The sequence below is a fragment of the Clupea harengus genome, chromosome 17, assembly GCF_900700415.2.
Source record: "Clupea harengus chromosome 17, Ch_v2.0.2, whole genome shotgun sequence".
NCBI classification, from domain to species: Eukaryota; Metazoa; Chordata; class Actinopteri; order Clupeiformes; family Clupeidae; genus Clupea; species Clupea harengus.
Window position 1 is genome coordinate 12,685,040 of NC_045168.1, and position 20,963 is coordinate 12,706,002.

The 20,963-nt window shown below is 44.8% G+C and overlaps 1 protein-coding gene across 1 annotated transcript in view; it reads right to left on the reverse strand.

Annotated features, from left to right (window-relative positions):
• Nucleotides 1–317: 317 nt before the first annotated feature.
• The window catches only part of myo3a (myosin IIIA), a 62,018-nt gene continuing 41,372 nt past the window's right edge, over nucleotides 318–20,963 (reverse strand). The window contains 20 exon segments of the mRNA XM_031583879.2: nucleotides 318–1,524; nucleotides 2,015–2,197; nucleotides 4,731–4,771; nucleotides 5,325–5,416; nucleotides 8,672–8,810; nucleotides 9,059–10,325; nucleotides 10,581–10,704; nucleotides 10,802–10,888; nucleotides 11,722–11,884; nucleotides 12,020–12,131; nucleotides 12,334–12,539; nucleotides 12,951–13,028; nucleotides 13,606–13,623; nucleotides 14,586–14,642; nucleotides 15,342–15,380; nucleotides 15,578–15,660; nucleotides 17,273–17,402; nucleotides 17,566–17,654; nucleotides 18,068–18,221; nucleotides 20,280–20,427. Coding sequence (XP_031439739.1) covers nucleotides 1,410–1,524; nucleotides 2,015–2,197; nucleotides 4,731–4,771; nucleotides 5,325–5,416; nucleotides 8,672–8,810; nucleotides 9,059–10,325; nucleotides 10,581–10,704; nucleotides 10,802–10,888; nucleotides 11,722–11,884; nucleotides 12,020–12,131; nucleotides 12,334–12,539; nucleotides 12,951–13,028; nucleotides 13,606–13,623; nucleotides 14,586–14,642; nucleotides 15,342–15,380; nucleotides 15,578–15,660; nucleotides 17,273–17,402; nucleotides 17,566–17,654; nucleotides 18,068–18,221; nucleotides 20,280–20,427 — 3,325 coding nt within the window. The 3' untranslated portion in view covers nucleotides 318–1,409.

A 20,963-nucleotide genomic window follows, 5' to 3' on the forward strand; every position in this document is an offset into this window, starting at 1 on the left:
GTGATTTTTTTTTTTTAAATTGGGGTTTGTAAGTGAGAGGTAAAGAGCTCCTATAACCTGTTATTAGTCTCAGGGGTTCCCTATAAACAGGCCCATATTATAAGGGGCTTATCATTTTAAAGTACTCCACATTTCATTATATCCATAACATGGAGCATAGGTGTTGATATTTATGTGCCCTCAAAATTCCATCCAAAATCACAAAAAGGAAGGGAATGGAATAAAATGTTTTGGGATCACACACACACACACACACACACACACACACACACACACACACACACACACACACACAGAAAACACAACACGATATGTAATAAATTAGAAACGTTGTATTTTTTAAAGTAAAATATAATGAACACCAGAGACCTAAAAACCATGATGGAATGTGAATGTTGTGGCCCAGATTCTATTCTTATGGTAAGAATAGTTAAGCAGACAAAATGTGTTTCTAAGCACACACGTCATATTACACACAGCTCTCTGGTGTGGTTGTTACAACAATATGTACAGCATTCAACAATCATTAAAACGTCATTGACACAGTACTGTTTATGTTCATAATCTACGTTATTTACAGTGACATCTTCATTGGTAAATACATGTCTCACCCAAATGTGTTACAAGGTCTGATCAGCATTTTTCAATCAACCATAAAATATTTTCATGATGAGTATGTCAGAAGCAGATAAACACCAAATATGTTACATGTAGATGTGACTGGGTTGACATGTGTAGCACTGTGGTCCTACACATATTCTTGGTACAATGGCAGTGATTCAGAGGTTGATGGTCAAGTAGTGATAATGGACAGAAAACCAATTACTTTCTATGTCCATCCCTGAACCCACCAGTTACACTGAGACCATGACCAGTTAATCCTGTAGTTTTTGAGCCATTTCTGATGTCTTGTCACTCAGAGAGTGATCTGTGTATACTTACGGGCAGTTGTTTTGTTGCTAGACGATACAGATGGTAGATTACATTAGCCTCATTAATTCAGCGAAAAGATCCAAACCATTTGTACAACGTGCTCTTCAGTAGTTAACAGATTTTCAGCTATCTTACCAGAGAAAAGCTGTTTTGTTGCATTACATTTCCACAGTATGAATTCCACAGTCTACATGTAAACAAGTACATAGAGAATGAAGGAGAACTCTGTGGGATGCTCTATAGATGCCATTTACAATGGAAATGATGAGAAATAAACAGTTAAAAAAATTAAATATACATGTATCACAAACAATTTGAGAGGAGGGTGGTTGACCAAGGCCTACCAAAGGTCTACCCCCCCCCCCTCTCTCTCTCTCTCTCAAACACACACACATCCACCCACCTACCCAAACACCCACACACACACACACAAACACACACACACCCACACCCACACACACACACACAGTGCCACCTCAGCACTGCTTGATTAGTCTTCGTCTTTGAGAGGTCTTGCGCAGAATCTTCCTGAAGTCGTAAGGGTTGTCTTCTGCCTCACTCTCTGTGGAGGGCATTCTGGGAAGGGATCGCCTGTCCACACAGTGAAAGAAAGAATGAAAGAGAGAGCGAACAAAGGACAGTTACATCACTAGATCCTGAAAAACAAAACGCTTCTCGGAGGGTCGTGCATATGTTACAGTGGTCTTGAGGTACTTGAATTACTAAAACCAGCCGTTTCATCGGAAACTGGAAAGAAGATGAAGAGTTCAAGAGACAATAACGGAGATATTGTGAGAGCATGTGTTCAGGTGTGTGCATTTCCATTTAGACACACACACACACACATATATCTCTATGTGACCCATGGATGTGTGCATTGAGAAACACACTAAGTTTTCTATTATGCTTATGTTAATTAGTCTTATTTCATTCTATTGTATTATTATAGTTAGTTTCTACTATGTTGGCACTCTGAGATTCTTCTGAATGAAGAGTGCGTTACAAATAAAATAAATTATTATTATTATTATTATTATTACATGACAGAGTGTATTTATTGAGTCCTGCTCTGCTCATTTACCGTTGGTCTCTGGGCACGATGGGGGCCCCAGGCTCCGAGAGGGGCCTGTCAGACGATCTGCTCCGGTCCGTGGAGGCGCGCGTGTCGTGGGGCAGCTGGCACTGGCTGGACAAGGCGCCCATGGACTTGGAAGGAGACAGGCCCTGGTAATACTGGTCATCCATGTCTGGCAGCTTCCCTCCACTGGATTCAAGACAAATCGAAAGAATGAATAACAAAATGGTTTGTGCAAGACATGATGACATCCCAGGACTGGACACACTGCTCTTGCTCTTACTCTTACTCTGTTGTTGAGTTATTAGTTCTTCCCTGGCCTGTGTCATATGGACTTTGAGACAGAATAAGCGATCAAACCTTTGGGCACTACTACACTTACTAATCTCTCTGCCTGGGTGGCTCACCTATAGCCCTACAATATATACTGTGTTTGGTTTGCCACCTGCCTCCTGGATCAGGCCAGGTTCAACTTGGGTGGTCCTTGCATACTTGCATACTTTTACGGTACAGTCATCCTGTGAACGGTGAACTCGTAACCAGAACGAGACCACTTCTCACGAGCGAACCTGAACCAGTCATTTTGGTCCGTGCCTGAACTCCATTGCTGTGACCTCACATACAGATCCAAATCATACCAAGTGCAGGAAACATTTAAGGTAACCTCAGTTTGTTCGGGTCATCTGGGATAATTTTCTTTGTTGAAAAAAAAAAAATGAAAGCAGAGTAAAACTTGATAAAGCTGTATGGGTCATGGTGACATGCAATTACGAGGGTGTGGGTGGATTGTCAGCAGTCATTACTCTGACAGGGGTGACAGGCCCTAGGATATTCCCCCAGCTCGGGAGCAACCCCCCTCCTCCCACACACTTCACTTCAGCCAGAGCCACAGCCAGGGGGGCGGCCAGCGAGCCATAGGCATAAAAAAGCTTATTACTGGGTTTCATAGCAGGCCGAGCATGGAGCTGCAGCGCCATTATTTCAGTTTCAGCTGAGCTCTCTTGGTCTGTGTGTGTGTGTGTGTGTGTGTGTGTGTGTGTGTGTGTGTGTGTGTGTGTGTGTGTATGAGAGATATATGAGAGACACACTCTCAGACACTCAGTTTCTCCCTCTGGTGATTTTCCCATCGCTCATGCCCTTCTCTCTCATCTCTCGCTCTTCCGTGTGCGGCCCGTGTGTCATCTCCCTACGACACCCTCCCTTTTTCTCTCTTGCCATCGTCTCCATCCCTCTCCTCCGTGTCGTCTCTGATTGCCCTCTGTTCTTCTCTTCTCCAGCTCCTCTTCTCCAGCTCCTCTTCTCTGCTCTTCTCATCTGAAGGGCGCGCTGTAATTCCAATTTATTTTTTCTTTCTAGAGGTCTTTCCATCTCTGAAAGTGAGGGCCATCTCTGTGGGTCTTCATGATCTGCAACCTCACTCAGTGATTATGATGTAAGGCTGACTAGAAATTGGACCATAACCGTTGTCTTTTCCACCAATGAGTGATTGAGTGATGAGCTCCTACCGAAGCGGGGAATGTATATGGTCCTGGAGCCCTTTCACCACTCCATCTCATCCCCCTTCAATGCATGTTTTTATCTCTCTCCACCTCCTTCTCTCTCTCTCTCTCTCTCTCTCTCTCTCTCTCTCTCTCTCTCTCTCTCTATCTATCTATCTATCTATCTATCCACCTCCTTCTCTTCTCTCTCTCTCTGTCAGCCTGCATGCCCAGATGCTATCTTTCTTCCTGACCTTCTCGTTCCTAATAGGGCAGGGAAACGGCTCCTGTCCACAGTCAGCTTTATTTATCGGCAAACAAATTATGATGCCTGTGTGTGTAGTGTGTGTATTTCTGTGTGTATTTCTGTGTGTGTGTGTGTAAGACAGACATGATGGAATGTCTGGCTTAGTTCTCCCAGCATTAAGTCAGATTGTTCAGCTTTTTGGCTGGCTGTCAGTTTGACTACAGGAGGCACAATACTCGCACAGAGAGAGAAAGACTGTGTGTGTGCGCGTGCGTGTGTGTTATATTGTGTAAAATATTTCTCTGTATCAGCTGTAATAGGCAGTACATCCATTTGGTGGAGATGCTGCTGCCTTTCCCCATAAGTGTACTGCTTTGGGCCATAAGTGTACTGCATTGGGCAGAGTCTTGAATTGCAGATAGGCTCAAAACAATATTTGGATCTTGTTAGGATTATTTCATTTTACCTGTGCATCCAAATAAAGTTATATAAATCATAACAATGTTCTATATTCATCCATGATTTGTATGTTCAGGGCATTTTCACATCTCTTAGGGAGACATTTGTAGTTTGGCCAGCTGAGCTGCTGTTTAGATTTCTACAACTGAATTATCATTTATTACATATTGGTCCTTTAGGCTGACTTTGTGGTTGTTGTGAGAGCGCATTAAGCTACGTGACTTGCCTTTTAATCTGTTATTTTTTGCTGGTAGTAGAGGGATAGCAACAGACCTATTGAAGAGATATAATGGGTTCGAAGTCTATACAGAGACAACGTACACACGCATTCTAATGAACAGAATAGAATGCGTGGTCTTTCAAGCAATTATTTAACTACCATGGACGTTATCTTGTACCCCATTCATTCTCTCATAGGGATACACCATAGACATTACAGACCTAGGGTTAGTTTGGGTCACCTATGCTAACCCTCGGGTACATGTGGCTCACACTCACACATGTCTCCAGCACCTAGACTCAGTGAATACACATTTACCATTGCTTCCTGGGCCTTCGCCTCTCATCCTGGACTGATCTCTGCAAGAGAAAAACAAAAATAGAGAAGATAATAATTAAGAGTTAAAGGCCAAGGTTCATCTGGGTGCAAATGTACCTGTCCTGGACATGAATGCTACCTACATATGATGAGCAGAATAATCACTGTGCACTGGAGGTCATGCGGCTTGACCTGGAGGCAATGCTACCTCGAGCCTCACACACCTCTTGGGTTTACTGCTGCGCTCCGAAATGAAGATATTTCAACACTGAGTCAGTTTTAAAACAGTGTACCTGCTGCAATACAATGCAGCAGGTACAATTGCTCCTTGAACTGTGTGTCTGCATAAACACCAGCGATTAAAAAAAAAGAATTTAAAATGTAAATGTAAATTGTCAAAAAAATGCTGTATTTTTCTTTGCATCAGGCATTTGCCAAACATGGCAGTGAGCAAAAAGGCTTGTGTTCTGTGTTCACAAGTGACAAACTTACATGGATGAGGGTGTAGTATGTAGAATATAGGGTTAGACAAACTTACATGGATGAGGGTGTAGTATGTAACTTACATGGATGAGGGTGTAGTATCTAACTTACATGGATGAGGGTGTAGTATGTAGAATCTTCTGGCGTGTTGAGCGTCTTTGGTTTCTGTGTTCGCCGGGGAGTGCGCGTCTGCTTCGGGTCGACTAAGAGCAGAACAAATGAACAGTAGCTTTTGGTTAACAACAGCATCAAACTCTGCCACTCTCTCTTGCAACTCGAAATATATTGAATTCCTGTGAAAAGGTGCTTTGCAATTAAGACGTGAGCAGGGCTATTTGTCTGCCAAAACTGTCCATTCTCCACTTAAGAGACGGGCTGAGGGGGAAAATGTCATTTTCAATATGCTTCACACAATGGCACAGCTCAGGAGAAGGCCTCCCATCCCAGCTAGTGGAGAGGAGAGCACACAAAGGCTCCTGCTGGTTTAGCTTCGCTGTTTAGTAACTCTTATGTTGTTTTCAATGGACTCCTTTCAAAGCAGTCGCTGAGGGAAAAAAAGAGGGCAATCCTTTAAAGTGGGATCACACACAAACACTTTCCACAGCGAATACCTGACCCCCCCTCCCCCCGTCCTTATTGAGCGGGGGCCACTACTGACAGTTTAACCCCGGGGCGCATGTAGTTTTAATTTTTTTAACAATCAATCAGAAATCCCCTGCCAGTCACAGCATGTTCTAGGCTTTAGCTGACCTATTACCACCGAACAGTGTATCTGCGTTTGCTTGTACTGGGTAAAGGTTTTTTTTTTTTTTTTGCATTTATTTGGGGATTACACTAACCAGCGCTGGTAAAAATGGTATATTTTCTATTGTTTCCTAGGGTTCAGCAGCGAAACGGTTGACACACTAGTGTTAAGTTAGTCACGTGGGGGCAGAGCGCTAAGTCCAGTTCAATCGAGTTCAACTTCCAGAGCAAAACACAATGCTCATTAATGTTAGTTTAATGAATTCTAGGAGCATCTCAGGCATTCTGACCAATCAAAGCTGTAAGATTCTTTACAGGAGCGGGACGTTTCTTCTTTTGTTTAGAAATTAGTATTTCACATCACCTAACATTGAGATAGAACTTTGTTTAAACGAACAGAATTATTGTGGTCGGAGCATTGCGTTGCCCTATGCCTCAGGCACCTCCTTATTTTCATTGTGAGCCCCGCCTTACTGCCTTGAGAGGCAGAGATACATCTTTATGTATTACATTGTTGATCTTACAGTGATATATTTTATTCAACAATGTCTGATCATTATATTTCCCATCCAGGTAACTGTTGGGTTAAGCCCAAGAAAGCCTCCAGAGGAACAATTCATCAATGTCCAGGAACGCCAAATGAGAAGAAAAAAAAACGTTGTCATGTTTATTGTACAAGCTTTTCTGAAAGGTCGACCATGAGCCTTGATTGCTCAAAGGGAATAAAGCCAATTCAGGGGGCTTTCATTTTAATGGTCACTGTAATTGCAGGAGCACTTTCCACTGAAATATAATTAGCATTTAATGACCTTTGCATAAAGAGCAATGTGATTGGCATTCAAAATGGAAATTATTGCTCAGTTGTATTTCTTGCTAAGATGGGCGCCTACAGGTAATCTGGTTACATGTTCAATTGTTTATTAGCTTATTATGCTAAAAGCATTAGAGAAGAGCATGTGACTGCAACGAGACTGAACTGCTCACCTTATCAACATGCATTAAAACATGACATTTCTGTTTGCTTACTCATCACTAGTATTAGTCATGGCATGTGGTACTTCTTCACTAATTGTTTTTTGTTTTATTTTATACTTTAATGAAATTCCAGTGAACTAACAAAAGTGGTTTGAAAACTCTTCAAGTTTCCAACCAAGAACGTTTACACAGCACCTTATGTTACATGGGTCTGGCCGCTCGAATGTGGTCAGTGAAAGAGTGTAAACCAGCCCAATATCCACAGTCTGTGTGTGGCACCCTTGCACTAAACTGATAGATTTGAGATGGATTGAATTGGAGGAATTGATTTGCCCATGGCAACCATTTTCTAGGTTTTGATTAATAGGTACTGAAAAGGTTAGCCAAGTCTTCAACCAAGCACACATACATATACACACACACACACACACACACACACACACACACACACACACACACACACACACATACACACACACACACGCACACAAGCTCTCTTGGAGATTAAATGTTATGACGATATAGCTTATAAGCCAACATGCGTTTTGGAAAATAGCAGGAATAGCAGATATAGCAGAAATTAAACCACAACAAATTTGGGAGAAATGGGGAGTCCCGAAGGTCATCCACACTGAAGTTATCAAAAGAATGGGAAGCCAGGGCAAATCAAAGTAATGGCTTCAGACACAATTATTTGTTATGTTCTGTGTGGACATGAGGTGAAACCACAGATAATAGAATCTTAGCTATCTTAGGGGCGAATTTGCTGATGGCAAAAAAGACTGAAGTTTGACTGTGTTCCCTGGCTCATCAGTCCTAAAGCAATTAAATATATCACCCAACACAATCAAACCAACAACAGATCCTGAGCTGCACTGGGAGTTGGCTGATGACGCATCTTGTCCAAGAAACACTTTCCTGTTTTAGCACTTGACATCTCCCACGTTTGCCTTTTGTTTCTTTTTTTTTGTATCTGATCAGGTGCCACGGGAGAGAAAATGGGAACTTCTTTCACTGATAACATCTCAGCTGGCAGGGGGTACTGACACCCAATAACAGAAGCTGGGCTTTTTCAATCTGTCTCTGCACCTGAGGCAGCGGTTGCGATGGGAGGATTAAAAAAAGAAAAAAAAGAAAACCAGAGTTTTAAACAGTGTGTCAGCTCTGTGTATCTTAAAGAAGTCTTCGACAGTAAAATATTTTAACCACAGGGTCCCTGGGAACTCCTCACTGTAATACATGGAGTTCTATCACATTGGCTATAGCAACCCACTCTGTTTGTCATTCAGTCTGGTATTATTCTTGTTTCTATCTGGCTTGAACTTAAAAAACATACTAATGTCCTACTAATGACCCTCAGGAATGTCCATGAAAGTAAAGAATCTCTGGGGTTGGTTAAAACAGTTAACCAGTAAAACAGGCTACTATAGATATATTGTTTTAAATAGTAGATAAACAATAATACACGCAAGGTCGTTGATACATATTTTATCCTTGCAGTGCAGTTTAAGGGCGTATTAAGACTGCCAATCACACCCCCATGATTTATTTATGATATGTCATGCCCCCCTGCCCTGGAAATGGTTCACTCAGAGCTACAGAATCTTGCTGCAGATTTAATGTCACTAGGAATGCATATGTATTTGCCTTGGTACAGCACAGCTTGTCCTGTATTTTGGTGTGCCGCTTCAGCTCAAACTCAACTGAATTCTACACCCGGCCCATGCAGCAGTGCCCACCTGACTGTTGATGAGCGATGCCATTCACAGCTTTTCCCTTCATGAACATGCCATTACTGCTGGGGTCCATCTGGTGGGCGAGGATGATCTCATTCAGTTTCAGCTGCACGGTATAGCAGTCCTGTGAGGCCTTGGAGATCTGAGGATCACAAGAGTTTAGAGTGTTGTTCCTTTAGGACCGGAACAAAATGGCACACAAGCTTAACATCCTTGGAATATGTGCCAGGTATACTAAGTTCTTCTAATGACTCTTCTATGACCTTGACCTCCATCCATGACCTTGAACGGTAATGCCCATGCAAGAGTATTTCCGTATCTGTAATCACCCAAATTTGGGTTTAAAATATGTAATCTGGTTTGGAATACTATAGGTTCATGTAAAGTTACCTGTGTGGAGAAGTCCTCCAGTTCCTCTGCCTCTCTCTCGGTGGCAGCCTTTAGATTCTTCCTGTCCTTGTGGCCCCTGAAGGTGCTCTGGATTTTTACGGCAGCCTGTTCTTCCTCATGGAGCTCATCCTGCTGTGACACGCATGTGCGGTGCTCTACATGGATATCAGTGATCTCCAGAACCTCTCCCTCAACCTCTTCACATTCTTCTGTATTCTCCTCCTCCTCCTCCATGTTCGTTTCACATCCCTTTTCTTGTTGTGTTTCTCCTCTCTTCTCCTTGAGCTTCTTCCTCTCTCTGTGTCCTCGGAAATTGCTTTGGAGGACAGTGGCTGCCTTTTCTTCGTCAATGTCTGGCTGGCTCGAACAAGGCTGTTCTACATCTGGCTCCTGCCCTGATTCACGCACACATTCAGTCTCTAGTTCTACCTCAAGTTCTGACTCAGTTTTTGGTTCAGAAGCAGGCTGTGTTGGATCTGGCAGGGGTTCCTCAGCTAAAGGCTCTGGTGACGGCTCACACGTCGTCTTCTCCTTTTTATTGGGTATCTTACCTTCTTCCTGCAGCTTCTTGCGCTCCTTGTGGCCCCTGAAGTTGCTCTGGAGAACCGTGGCGGCCCTCTCTTCATCCTCCTCCCCTGTGCCCTCGGCTGCATCTTGCTCCTGCTCAACAATGACCTCCTCACATGCCTCCTGTAACTCTGTGGCTTCGTCCACTGGGGGAGGCTCAGGGAAAGGCTCTTCATGCTCCTCGGGGACACCCTTCCCTTTCTTCGGAATCTTCCCCTCTTTCTCCAGACGCTGCCGTTCCTTGTGCCCTCTGAAGTTACTCTGGAGGACCGTGGCGGCCTTGGCTTCCTGTTCCGGGTCTGGTTCTCCCTCAACTCCTTCCTGGTTCTCCCCTTCGGGTTCAGCTTGCTCGATCTGTTCCTCTTCCTCTTGCATGGCAACAAGCTCTGGTTCATAATCGTCTGTGGAGCAGGGTTCAGGGTTCATGGCCAACTCTTGCCCAGCCAAGGTCTTCCTGCGCTCCTTGTACTTCTTCCTCTCTTTGTGGCCCCTAAAGTTGCTCTGGAGACAGACGGCAGCCTTAGTTTCATCCTCCTCTTCAGTTGTTCCACCGTCGGCCCCTCCAGACCCACAAGCCGGGCCCGATTCTGTAGCCATCACAGCTTCCTCTGCCAGGATAAGGTCCTCTTCCATGGGGACAGGAGTTTGGGTCGGTGTGATCTCCTCGTCCTCACTGGCCCTTTCCTGCTCCATGGCCTCTCTGGGGATGAACAACAGTAGGTGGATAATGACTGGCACCAATCAACAACATGTTGTGTAGAACGTTCATTTTATAGCATTCTAAACACACTGGCATGATGGTAACTACTGAAGGGAAAACTGGCCGTTTTGCAGCACTGCTTGGAACTCATGTACCCATTTAAGTCTGGCTTTACCAATTTGTCTGTCTCAGAACTGTCTCACACCAGGCAAACAATGAGGGAGAAAATGAAGCTCTCCTGAGCCAGAAACTCACTTCCTCTTTTTGAAACTCTTCCTCTCTCTGTGGCCCCTGTAGTGAGCTTGGATTTTGGCAGCAGCTTTATTCTTCTCATCCAGTAATGCCTTACACATTTTTCTGGCAAGATACCCTCTGCAGACTAGAAAAGCAGTAGGTTAATGCAACAATATGGTAACACAGATGGGTAAAAAACATTGAATGACCATTATAAAAACTAAAGTTACAAAGGAACCTACTTGCTTGAAACCGAATGATGCAGGCCTCAAACTTGGCTTTGCTTTTGTCGTCTGAAACCTGTTTCCGTACTTTTTGTCCTCTGTAGGCTAAAGTGGGAGGCAGGTATGAGCAGACAGGTGCACATGTTAGAGAGGACACAACACAGAGCACACATTCTTCATGTGAAACAATTAAGAAAAGACAATTAGAGTGATACAGAGACAAGGGCAAAGTTATATTCACTGTAATCATCCGTGGAGTCCTATGATCCTGCCCTCAGTGTAGTCACATGACTAAATCACATGACTAAATCACATGACTCTCAGTCTGGCCAGCTGACTCTCTTGACTCTCTCGACCCCTCACCTGACTGCTCGCTCTCTTGACCCTCTTGACCCCTCACCTGACTGCTGGCTCTCTTGACCCCTCACCTGACTGGTGGCTCTCTTGACCCCTCACCTGACTGCTGGCTCTCTTGACCCTCTTGACCCCTCACCTGACTGCTGGATCTCTCGACCCCTCACCTGACTGCTGGCTCTCTTGACCCTCTCGACTCCTCACCTGACTGCTGGCTCTCTCGACTCCTCACCTGACTGCTGGCTCTCTCGACCCCTCATCTGACTGCTTGCTCTTTCGACCCCTCACCTGACTGCTGGCTCTCTTGACCCTCTCGACCCCTCACCTGACTGCTGGCTCTCTTGACTCTCTCGACCCCTCACCTGACTGGTGGCTCTCTCGACCCCTCACCTGACTGCTGGCCCTTTCGACCCCTCACCTGACTGCTGGCTCTCTCGACCCCTCACCTGACCGCTTGCTCTTTCGACCCCTCACCTGACTGCTGGCTCTCTTGACCCTCTCGACCCCTCACCTGACTGCTGGCTCTCTTGACCCCTCGACCCCTCACCTGACTGCTGGCTCTCTTGACCCTCATGACCCCTCACCTGACTGCAGGACCATGGCACTCTGATTCCTCTTTTCCAGGATCATCTTGTAGCGTTTGGCGCCCAGCCAGCCCCGCACATAGGCCTGTACCAGCACAATGCGTTCAGTGGTCAGACGCATCATCAGGTTCAGCTGCTCCACATGGTAGTATTTCAAGAACACCTGACAGAGACACACACACACACACACACACACAACACACACACAACACACACCATGAGTAAAGAGGGAGCTGGCAGTGCTTAAAGCGTCACTGGAGTGAAGGTGTTATGGGGACGTTGTTGACAGTGAGCTCACCTTTGTTTTACCCAAGACCCAGTTCTCCAACTTGGCTTTCTCCAAAATGGCGGCACAAGTCTCTGGAGTGAGAGGTGGCTCTTCGTTGGCCCGGAAGGCCAGGATGTAGTACCTGAAAAAAATATTCCAAAGAGCATTTCATGCACATATCCAAAAGTCCAACACAACATGGCAGTAATCATTTCAGGGATTAGATGGTCATGCAAATTATCAGCAAATAAATAACAATATAATAAACAAAACAATGCTCATACTGGTGGCGTGCTTTGAAACTGTTGTGTTGTTAGTAGGTTATCATCTGCAGCTTCCCTCACCTCTGGATGAAGTTGGCGAAGGCGATCCGGTGGGAGTAGCCCTGCCGGCGGATCTTGGCCGTCTCCAGGATTCCGGTGTAGCGCAGCTGGATCAGAACTTTCTCCCGATCAAACTTGCTGGCCTGGCGGTCGTTGTTGGGCTTAATGCAGCGCACAAAGTGTGGCTGGCCAGCCACCATCTTGGACAGCAGGTCCATTAAGGAGTACTGGAAATCGACAGCAGTGCAAAGACTGGAACACAGTTGCTACTGACACTAACTATGATGTGTGAACTGGTCTGTGTAACAAGGATTGACCGCAGTCTAGCATTAGATGATGCTTTAAAGGGAGAGTGAAACCATAGTATTTCCCTCAAGTAGTTTCCCTAAGTATTTCGTTCTCTTTAAGTACTTTGCAAATGACATAGGAAGACAAACGCTGGGCAGAGATTGCATCACAGTGTAGCCGTCACCGTGGACAAATCTGTTCTAGATTTGAAAACTGACGCAGATCAATACAATCAATTAGCAGAGTGGAGTAGAACATGGTCCTGCCTGGTTGTAGATAAGACTGAACAGGCCTTGTTTACAGTCAAGCACATCTATCTCTGGAATATCATGGTAAAAGATCCCTCTTACTCTGAAGTACGAGGCCACTGTTTGCGTCCTCATGTTGGTTGTCTCTCTGGGGTGACGAGTAGTATCACCACCTTCCCCCTACACACACAAAAACACACACACACACACGTGCACAGACACACAGACACATACACACACACACACGTGCACAGACACACACACACACACACACACACACACACTCAGTAGTCTGAAGGACACATGACATACATAATGGGAATGATATTCTACTAGTCTATTCTAAGGTGGCCTTTTCTGTCATTAGTCTGTGCCACACCAGGGAACAGATGAGAGAGGCTGAGCCTGAGAGAGGCTGAGCCTGGGAGAGTCTTTGTGTTGCAATTAAGAATTTAGTTAGGCTCTTAAAAATAGAGGACGAACCAGAGGAAGAAGAGATAGGTGCTGTTCTTTTTTTTTTTTTTTTTAAAGACGAGGTTCTTTTTTTAAAAGAAAGAGGAACAAGACACATAAAAAACAAATCATAGTGCATATCCTCAATCACCATTTGAAAATGTACGGTGGGCAAGGCAAGCGTGTTTACATTTTCGGGGCTGAGCGTTAATTTCCAACAGCGCGGCTGCAAGAGAGATGCATAGACACAACAGGCATGTAAATGCACACAATGAGCACAGGCAGAGAAATAATGGATAATGACCTCAGGACGAGCGTCAGACTGGCATGCAAAAAGAAGAGAACACTCTGTGAAAACACCACTGCGACTTCCAGCCGGTCAACACGCAAACATTTTCCACAAAAGGTCAAGCCCAATTTAAAGCCCACAGTGCATCTATGAGGTACACTTAATAAAATGCCAACGCCCTCCTGTCACATGCGAGTGAGCTGAATCTCTGGCAATGGAAGACACAGAGGCTTTAAATAGAGCATCACCCAACTAATGAACCACTAAATGAAGCTGGAGCTTTTTTTCCCCCCCACAATCCTTTGTGTCTATCGTGGCATTGTGTGAAAAAAAAAGTCTGAGCCTCACTTGTAACAGAGATCCCCAAGCTATTCTACAGCCTAATAGGGATGCATGACAGAATGAGCCGAGTCATTAGTCCAGTAATGATACATTAGACCTCATCAGAGTTCCTGAAAGACAGACATGCATCTGCCCACCTGGACATAACATAACTGACAGCAGCCTGCCTTCTCATCTGCACAACTATACAACAGAGACTCATTAACAGTATAAATATATATGCTAATCAGCACTATGGTAAAATGAACCTTGAGATGTTACATATGTTGCATGTAGGTTATTTCATAATTTTGTATACATATCTGGGCTGATTTAACAACGGTAAAAGAAAGGGAACGTGGGGCACTTTACTGCCCTGTCTCTAGTCTGCCTCTAACCGTAATCAGTGGTGGGGCACTTTAAGGCCCTCTCTCTAGTCTGGCTCTAACCGTAATCAGTGTTGGGGCACTTTAAGGCCCTCTCTCTAGTCTGGCTCTAACCGTAATCAGTGGTGGGGCACTTTAAGGCCATGTCTCTAGTCTGCCTCTAACGGTAATCAATGTTGGGGCACTTTAAGGCCCGGTCTCTAGTCTGCCTCTAACCGTAATCAGTGTTGGGGCACTTTACTGCCCTGTCTCTAGTCTGCCTCTAACGGTAATCAATGTTGGTCTTACTGTGGGCCAGCAGGATTCTTTTGATGCGAATGTTCCGACTGAAAGGGTAACGGCACACTGCAGATGAATGCAAATGTGCCCATCACCATAAAACACAGGAGGCCATTCTTTAGTGCTGGTTCATGGACTGATTGATGGTGACCTATTATCTTTGGTTTAAACTACATTTAAGTTGCTTTCATAAATGGAAAAAAAACTTTACTTTTATTACTGCTTAAAATTAGTTTTGTCATGTCATTTTCTTTGACTCAAGAACTGTAGATAAAGGAGAGTAAGTGGCAATATTCCATTAAAATGTCTTGCCATACTTTTGCACACACTTTTCTGAACCAGCACTAAATGCACTTTACATACTATTCTTTCAGATATCAAAACACAAATGATGATGTTTGATCTGCTACTAATATAAAAGAAATACAGAACTACTAAAAGCCATATGCTCACATCCACAGACAGACACACATATGCGTGTATGGCCACAAAGATCTGATTGGATATGGGGAAAGGGCCAGGGGCTATAGCTATGTAACTTGTGTGTGTGTGTGTGTGTGTGTGTGTGTGTGTGTGTGTGTGTGTGTGTGTGTGTGTGTGTGTGTGTGTGTGTGGATATGCATGCTTGTATTGGAGTGGCTGAGAGTATGTGAGGTGACTGAATGGACATTGTGCATGTGTATGTGTGTGTGTGTACGTGTATGTTTCTACGGTGAATGGGAAAATTTGGCGAAAACTTGCACAGAGGAAAGAATGCCCTGTTACCTCACTGGCGGAGAAACTGAAAAAAGAAAGCATCCCCATCTTGGAGAGAAGAAAGGAAGAGGAAAGATAGAATGAAGCTTTTAAGATGAGTTAAAGCTGGAAACTGTGCAAGAGACGAACGATCTACAGCTACATCTACAGGGGTAGCTGAAAAAAAGGAGCTAGAGAGTAACAATACCTCTAAACAAAAACAAAAAACTGGCCGAGATGTTTGAGGTCTAGCAGGGGCAACATACCTTGGCGAGGTTGATGGTGCGTTGAGGGGTACGCTGGCTGCGCAGTGTGCCCATTGTCTTGCCCTTGGTGTGTGCCAGGTTACCTGAGACGGAGAAAGAAGTGGTCATCACAGTAGCACATCAAGGGACTCATTGACTGACGTTAATAATGAATCATTCTCTGATTTCGCCAGGTAGAATCAGGTGGCCCAACAGTGGTAAAGCTCTAGAGAGACACAGCTGATTGGGGCTCATTAGGAGCTACAACACAATGGGAACAGAGACAAAATGGTCATTCAGGCACCGATTTGGCATCAGACACACTACGCAGAGGAAGGAGTTAAAAATCATCATGAATCTTGGATGCGTAGCAGGTGAGAAAATAATTAGAAATGGCAGCTGCTGGTGATACTAATCCTCCATAGACAACTTCTCAACACAATGTTGAACATGAACTTGCTCAAAGGGGACGTATACAAGTTAAATCAGACTTCCAAAAGGGCCATTGGTTCACAATGTGCTGGACTATAAGCACAGGTTCAGGACATACAGGGCTTTACTTCACATTAAGTGTACATTATGACTATAAGCACAGGTTCAGTACCTACGGGGCCTTACTTCACATTAAGTGTACATTATGACTATAAGCACAGGTTCAGTACATACAGGGCGTTACTTCACATTAAGTGTACATTATGCCGTTCTGACTGCTCCTACTGTATTCACAACTACTGACGCTGAGAGCTACACACTGTCACGTAGCGTCTGTCAAAGAATAACGTCAATGAGGCGACTCTTTGAGCACTCGAGAGGAGTGTGATGGACTGTGGCGGCAGGATCTAAGGGAGGGCCCATGGACTGTTAACTCGCGTCCCAGAGCTGGGCCTAGCTGCTCCCTTCAGTAACGTCGTGGAGACAGGGAGGAAGATGGAGGCTGTAGAAATCTGCCAGCGATTAGCGTCAGCATTATCGAAGTCTGTTAGTGTGCACAGGGCCGTGGTCGGGAGGGATGTTAAACACACTTAAGGCCACATTAAAAAGTGATTATGCGACTCTGCTTGATGCATGACGTGTGGCACCGCGGTGTTAGTAGGAAGCCGGCACCTGCCGGGGATGGGTACTCACACCGCAAGGGCCAGCTCTTGGCAACACAAGCATGGCCGAATTGCTGAGGGGATGACACTGAAAGAGGGATATGCACTGGTTTGGTGTCTGTCTGAGGGGGGAACTCACAGAAGAGCCTTTGCCACCGTTCCCAAGTGTAATTACCCATTAGAGCAACTGATTTCAGTTTTAAGTAGTGTTCAAATAGTTTCAAACGCTTTCTTAAGGGTGAAAATGACATTGGAGGGATTTATACATCACAGGTCTCCCGTTATGTTCACCGTGTCAGATTTCAAGAATACTCAAAGTAAATTAACAAACATGCTCACAGACTTGTCTTGTTTCAAGCTATATCTTGTAAGACAAAAAAGGTGTCACTTTCTAAAAAATATATTCTCAAGTAAGCTAAAGATGTTAGCTCCCTCTGATATCTATCTAAGCGCCTTGAGACAATTGTATTGTTATGGCGCTATATAAATAAAATTGAATTGAATTGAATTGAATTGAATATCCTTCAACACCACAGGAAATATCTCGATAAATAAATCTGGATAGCCACCACACACAAAACCAAGAAAAGCCTCAGGCCTGCCGAAGGTCTTGAAAGGTTACCTGTTTTGGTGAGTGGATGGGTGACCAACCTGCGGATAAGGTCATTTTCGGATGACCTCAGCAGCAAGACGATGTCAGCAGGAAGAGCATCTCTGTTTTTGGCCAGGAAACCACCTGCATTGTAAACCACCTAGCCAAGCCACCATGTATGGGATGGGATGGGAGATTAGAATGACGAACACAGAGAGAAAATTACATTTGTTTACATAAGACATTTATGAGGGAAGAATTATCACATTTTTAACTCCCTCAAGAAAAACTGACAAAGAGTGACTCAATAGCTCTACAAGTACCTTGCCGGCATAGTGGTGGATGCCGAACCCCAGGTCTACTCGCTTTGGTCTCCAGAAGTTCTTGGACTTCAGATTGCCTTCAAACTTTTCTGTATTGATTAACAGATACACATGTCTATGTTTTTATATTGTTTTGACTATAGTCAAAAGATGAAAGACTATTTTCCCTCAGTGTTTGTGCATATGTTCGATTCTGAGTGCATGTCTTGGTATACATGGATGAGGCATGTTTTTGTGTACTAGTACAAACATCAATATCACACCCTGCCATCTGACAATTTTATTACAGACTGCCAACTATCATTACGCAGCTTTAACGACAATAATCACCATAGTGACAAAGCCGTTATGGTGCCCACGCTATTGCTATGGTGACAGACATCTAGTGCCAGTGCTGCTGCTGCTACCTGCTGTTGTAACCGCATTGCTGTGAGCATGTTTATATGACCCAGATATTCACCCCCATCATCTGCACCCTTGATGTTGTTTCAGACTCCCTTACCCACGAGTGTCTGGTCCGTGGCCTGGGGGAAGCGGCTCTCCTCGTCCAATAGGGAAAGCATGCCCATGGGCTTCTGCAGGAACAGGTCCAGCAGCGGCCGGTTGTCCTCATACTCGATGACCCGTGCGTCCACATCCTCGTTCAGGTACTCATCCTGTGACGGGTGACAGGAGAGAGCAAATGGGTTTGTTGAGTGATGCAGCTCTTGTTTAGCGAGATGGTTAACTTCCTGTATTGCTAATGGCTAACGTTTCTATTCTTATTTGAATGTACAAAAACACGAATTGTCCTTGTCAGTTGATTTATTTTGTGCCATTTAGTGTTTAGTGTGTTTCTCACTTCCTGCTAATGTGGCATAAGAAGTATAGCATAGCACAGATGCTAACACAGCTCACAGCCAGAAATGGGGGACAGAGGAAGTGGGAAAACATGCAGGTGCTGCACACTCTCCTCAGTGCAGAGCACTCCCCTCGGCTCTGCAGTCTTTTTCTGCCATTTTAAGACTCTGACTAATGTCAACTGTGGCCAAAGGGATTAATATTCTCCGCCACTCTCAGAACTCTGAACAGCTCACAGCTCACAGCTCACAGCGCTCTCTACTCACAAATCTGAATGAAGTTTAGGTGTTCTAATGGAATACTTTGCTCATTTAATAAAAATTATCTATCAAGCAGATAAACGTTGTAGCTAGAAGTAAAGTTGTGTAGAAGACATTTGAATGAACAAAAACCATAAAGTATTAAGTAAACATACTGCTCAAATGCACACATAAAGGCTGTCTGAATATCTGAGGGATCTGCTCCAGTGCCTCTGCCCAGCTCTCAGGCTTTAGACTTTTTTTTTAATACTCCTGTTCCCAAGCGTGGCGTCCGAATCCCTTCAAAGCGTGGATAACCTGCAGAGCTCAGGACAAGGGATGCAGCCCCCGAAGCTTCCTCCCGCTTCCTGCTGGCCGCTTACCTAACCCGATAACATCAGAGAGTCTGCCTGCAAGGCCGACGCAGTGAGTCATCACCGGCACACTAAACAACAGATCAAACCCCACTGCCCTCTGCACACAGGCATACAACTGCAGACTGAACTGAAGTATTAATGTCCTCCAGTGCCCTCCAGGTCACCGAACACAGGAACGACCTTATGTTTGTTTTTTGATGTTTGTGGCGGTCATGCCTACATATATGCTGATATCTGGATGGAAAAACACTAACGCTTACATATGTTTACACGTGTGCTGACAGGTGACTCCAAAGGAATAGGAAGGACACACACACACACACACACACACACACACACACACACAGACAGACAGATTCAAGAAATCTAATCTCTAGAGTGGAATGGGACTTGTAGCCTTGGGTAAAGTCAGTGCGGTGTTGCAACGACCTCTTTTTTTCTGGACAGCAGAGTTGCATCTGCGGAAACAGGAGCCTTGGGGGCTCAGAGGCATAACAAAAGGCTCCCAAAAACACTCAGACTCAGGTCACATCAAGCTCAGACGCTCGCTTACCACACTGGACTGCATTTCACCAATAACAAAAACGTATGAAATAAACACCAACCACCAAGAAAAAAAGACTAGTAAACATTACTACGTATCTGCAAATACCATACAGAATGTGACGCTTAATTAAAAGCCAGAGAACAATGAAAAGTGTTTCATACAAAATGAGACGCTTCCAAATTGCAGTAGGAGTTTGTCTTAAAGAGGTCTTGCTGGAGTATTGTTCCCCCGCTGTGGAGGTACAAGCGTCCCGACCTCCCCATTCACCCTCGTTGCGACTGATTTATGGTGGCCTTTTGTGGGGGCCGACTACAGCATTCACTGTACATCATCACATCATTCACTTGCCCAAGGCTATGCCCACACACCCCCAGAGACAGAGGTGAAGAGAGCTGCACCACACTTCCTTGGGCAAATAAAAGGAGCAGAGCATATTTTGCTTTTGTAAGCTGCCTGCTACACGCTCACACACTGGGAGGATAAATGGGCCAGTGTTGTCACCATTTAGATGGAAATAAGGTTAAAGAGAAGTGCGGGGAAGAAGATAAAGACAAAGTGGATGTGAGTGTGTGTGTGTGCGGGGGTGGGATGGTGTACAAAAAACCCACACACTTACAAATGGTCCCCCTGAGCCACTAATGAATTCACACTCTATTCATAATCCAAAGAGGCAGGTCTGTCTCAGGCGGGGGATGGATCGGCGGTGAGTACCTGCTCCCAGGCGAATATGTGCTGATTGAAGTAGAACTGGATCTGCTCGTTGGCAATGTTGATGCAGAGCTGCTCGAAGGAGTTCTTCTTAAAGTTCTCAAAGCCAAAGATGTCCAGGATCCCAATGTTCAGCCCTTTGTCTTCCTCACTGAGGGAGAGAGGGAGAGAGAGAGAGAGAGAGGGAGAGAGGGAGAGAGGAGAAAGGGAGAGAGGGAGAGATAGAGGGAGAGAGAGGGAGAGGGAGAAAGGGAGAGAGGGAGAGATAGAGGGAGAGGTTGGGAGGGAGAGAGGGAGAGGGAGAGATAGAGAGAGAGGTTGGGGGAGATTAGAGGAGTAGAGAGTACAGGGAAAAGAGAAACAGAGGAAGATTAATAGGAAGAGAAGACTGAGGAAAGGAAACAATCAAAGGATAGAGGAGAGATAGAAAGAAAGAGAAGCAAAGTAGAGAGAGAGAGTGTGTGTGTGTGTGTGTGTGAGAGTGTGCATGAGAAAGGAAGACAAGGCGAGAGACATAAAGACAAAGAGAGAGAGAGAGATAGAGAGAGTGAGAGAGAGCGTGAGCAAGAAAGCAGAAAGCCAGTGAAAACAGCAAACAGAGGGGAAAGACAGATGGAGTCGCTAGAAGGTCGGGCTCATTTGTAATGAGACATTATGATACAATTAGTCTGGCACCCACCCGCACCA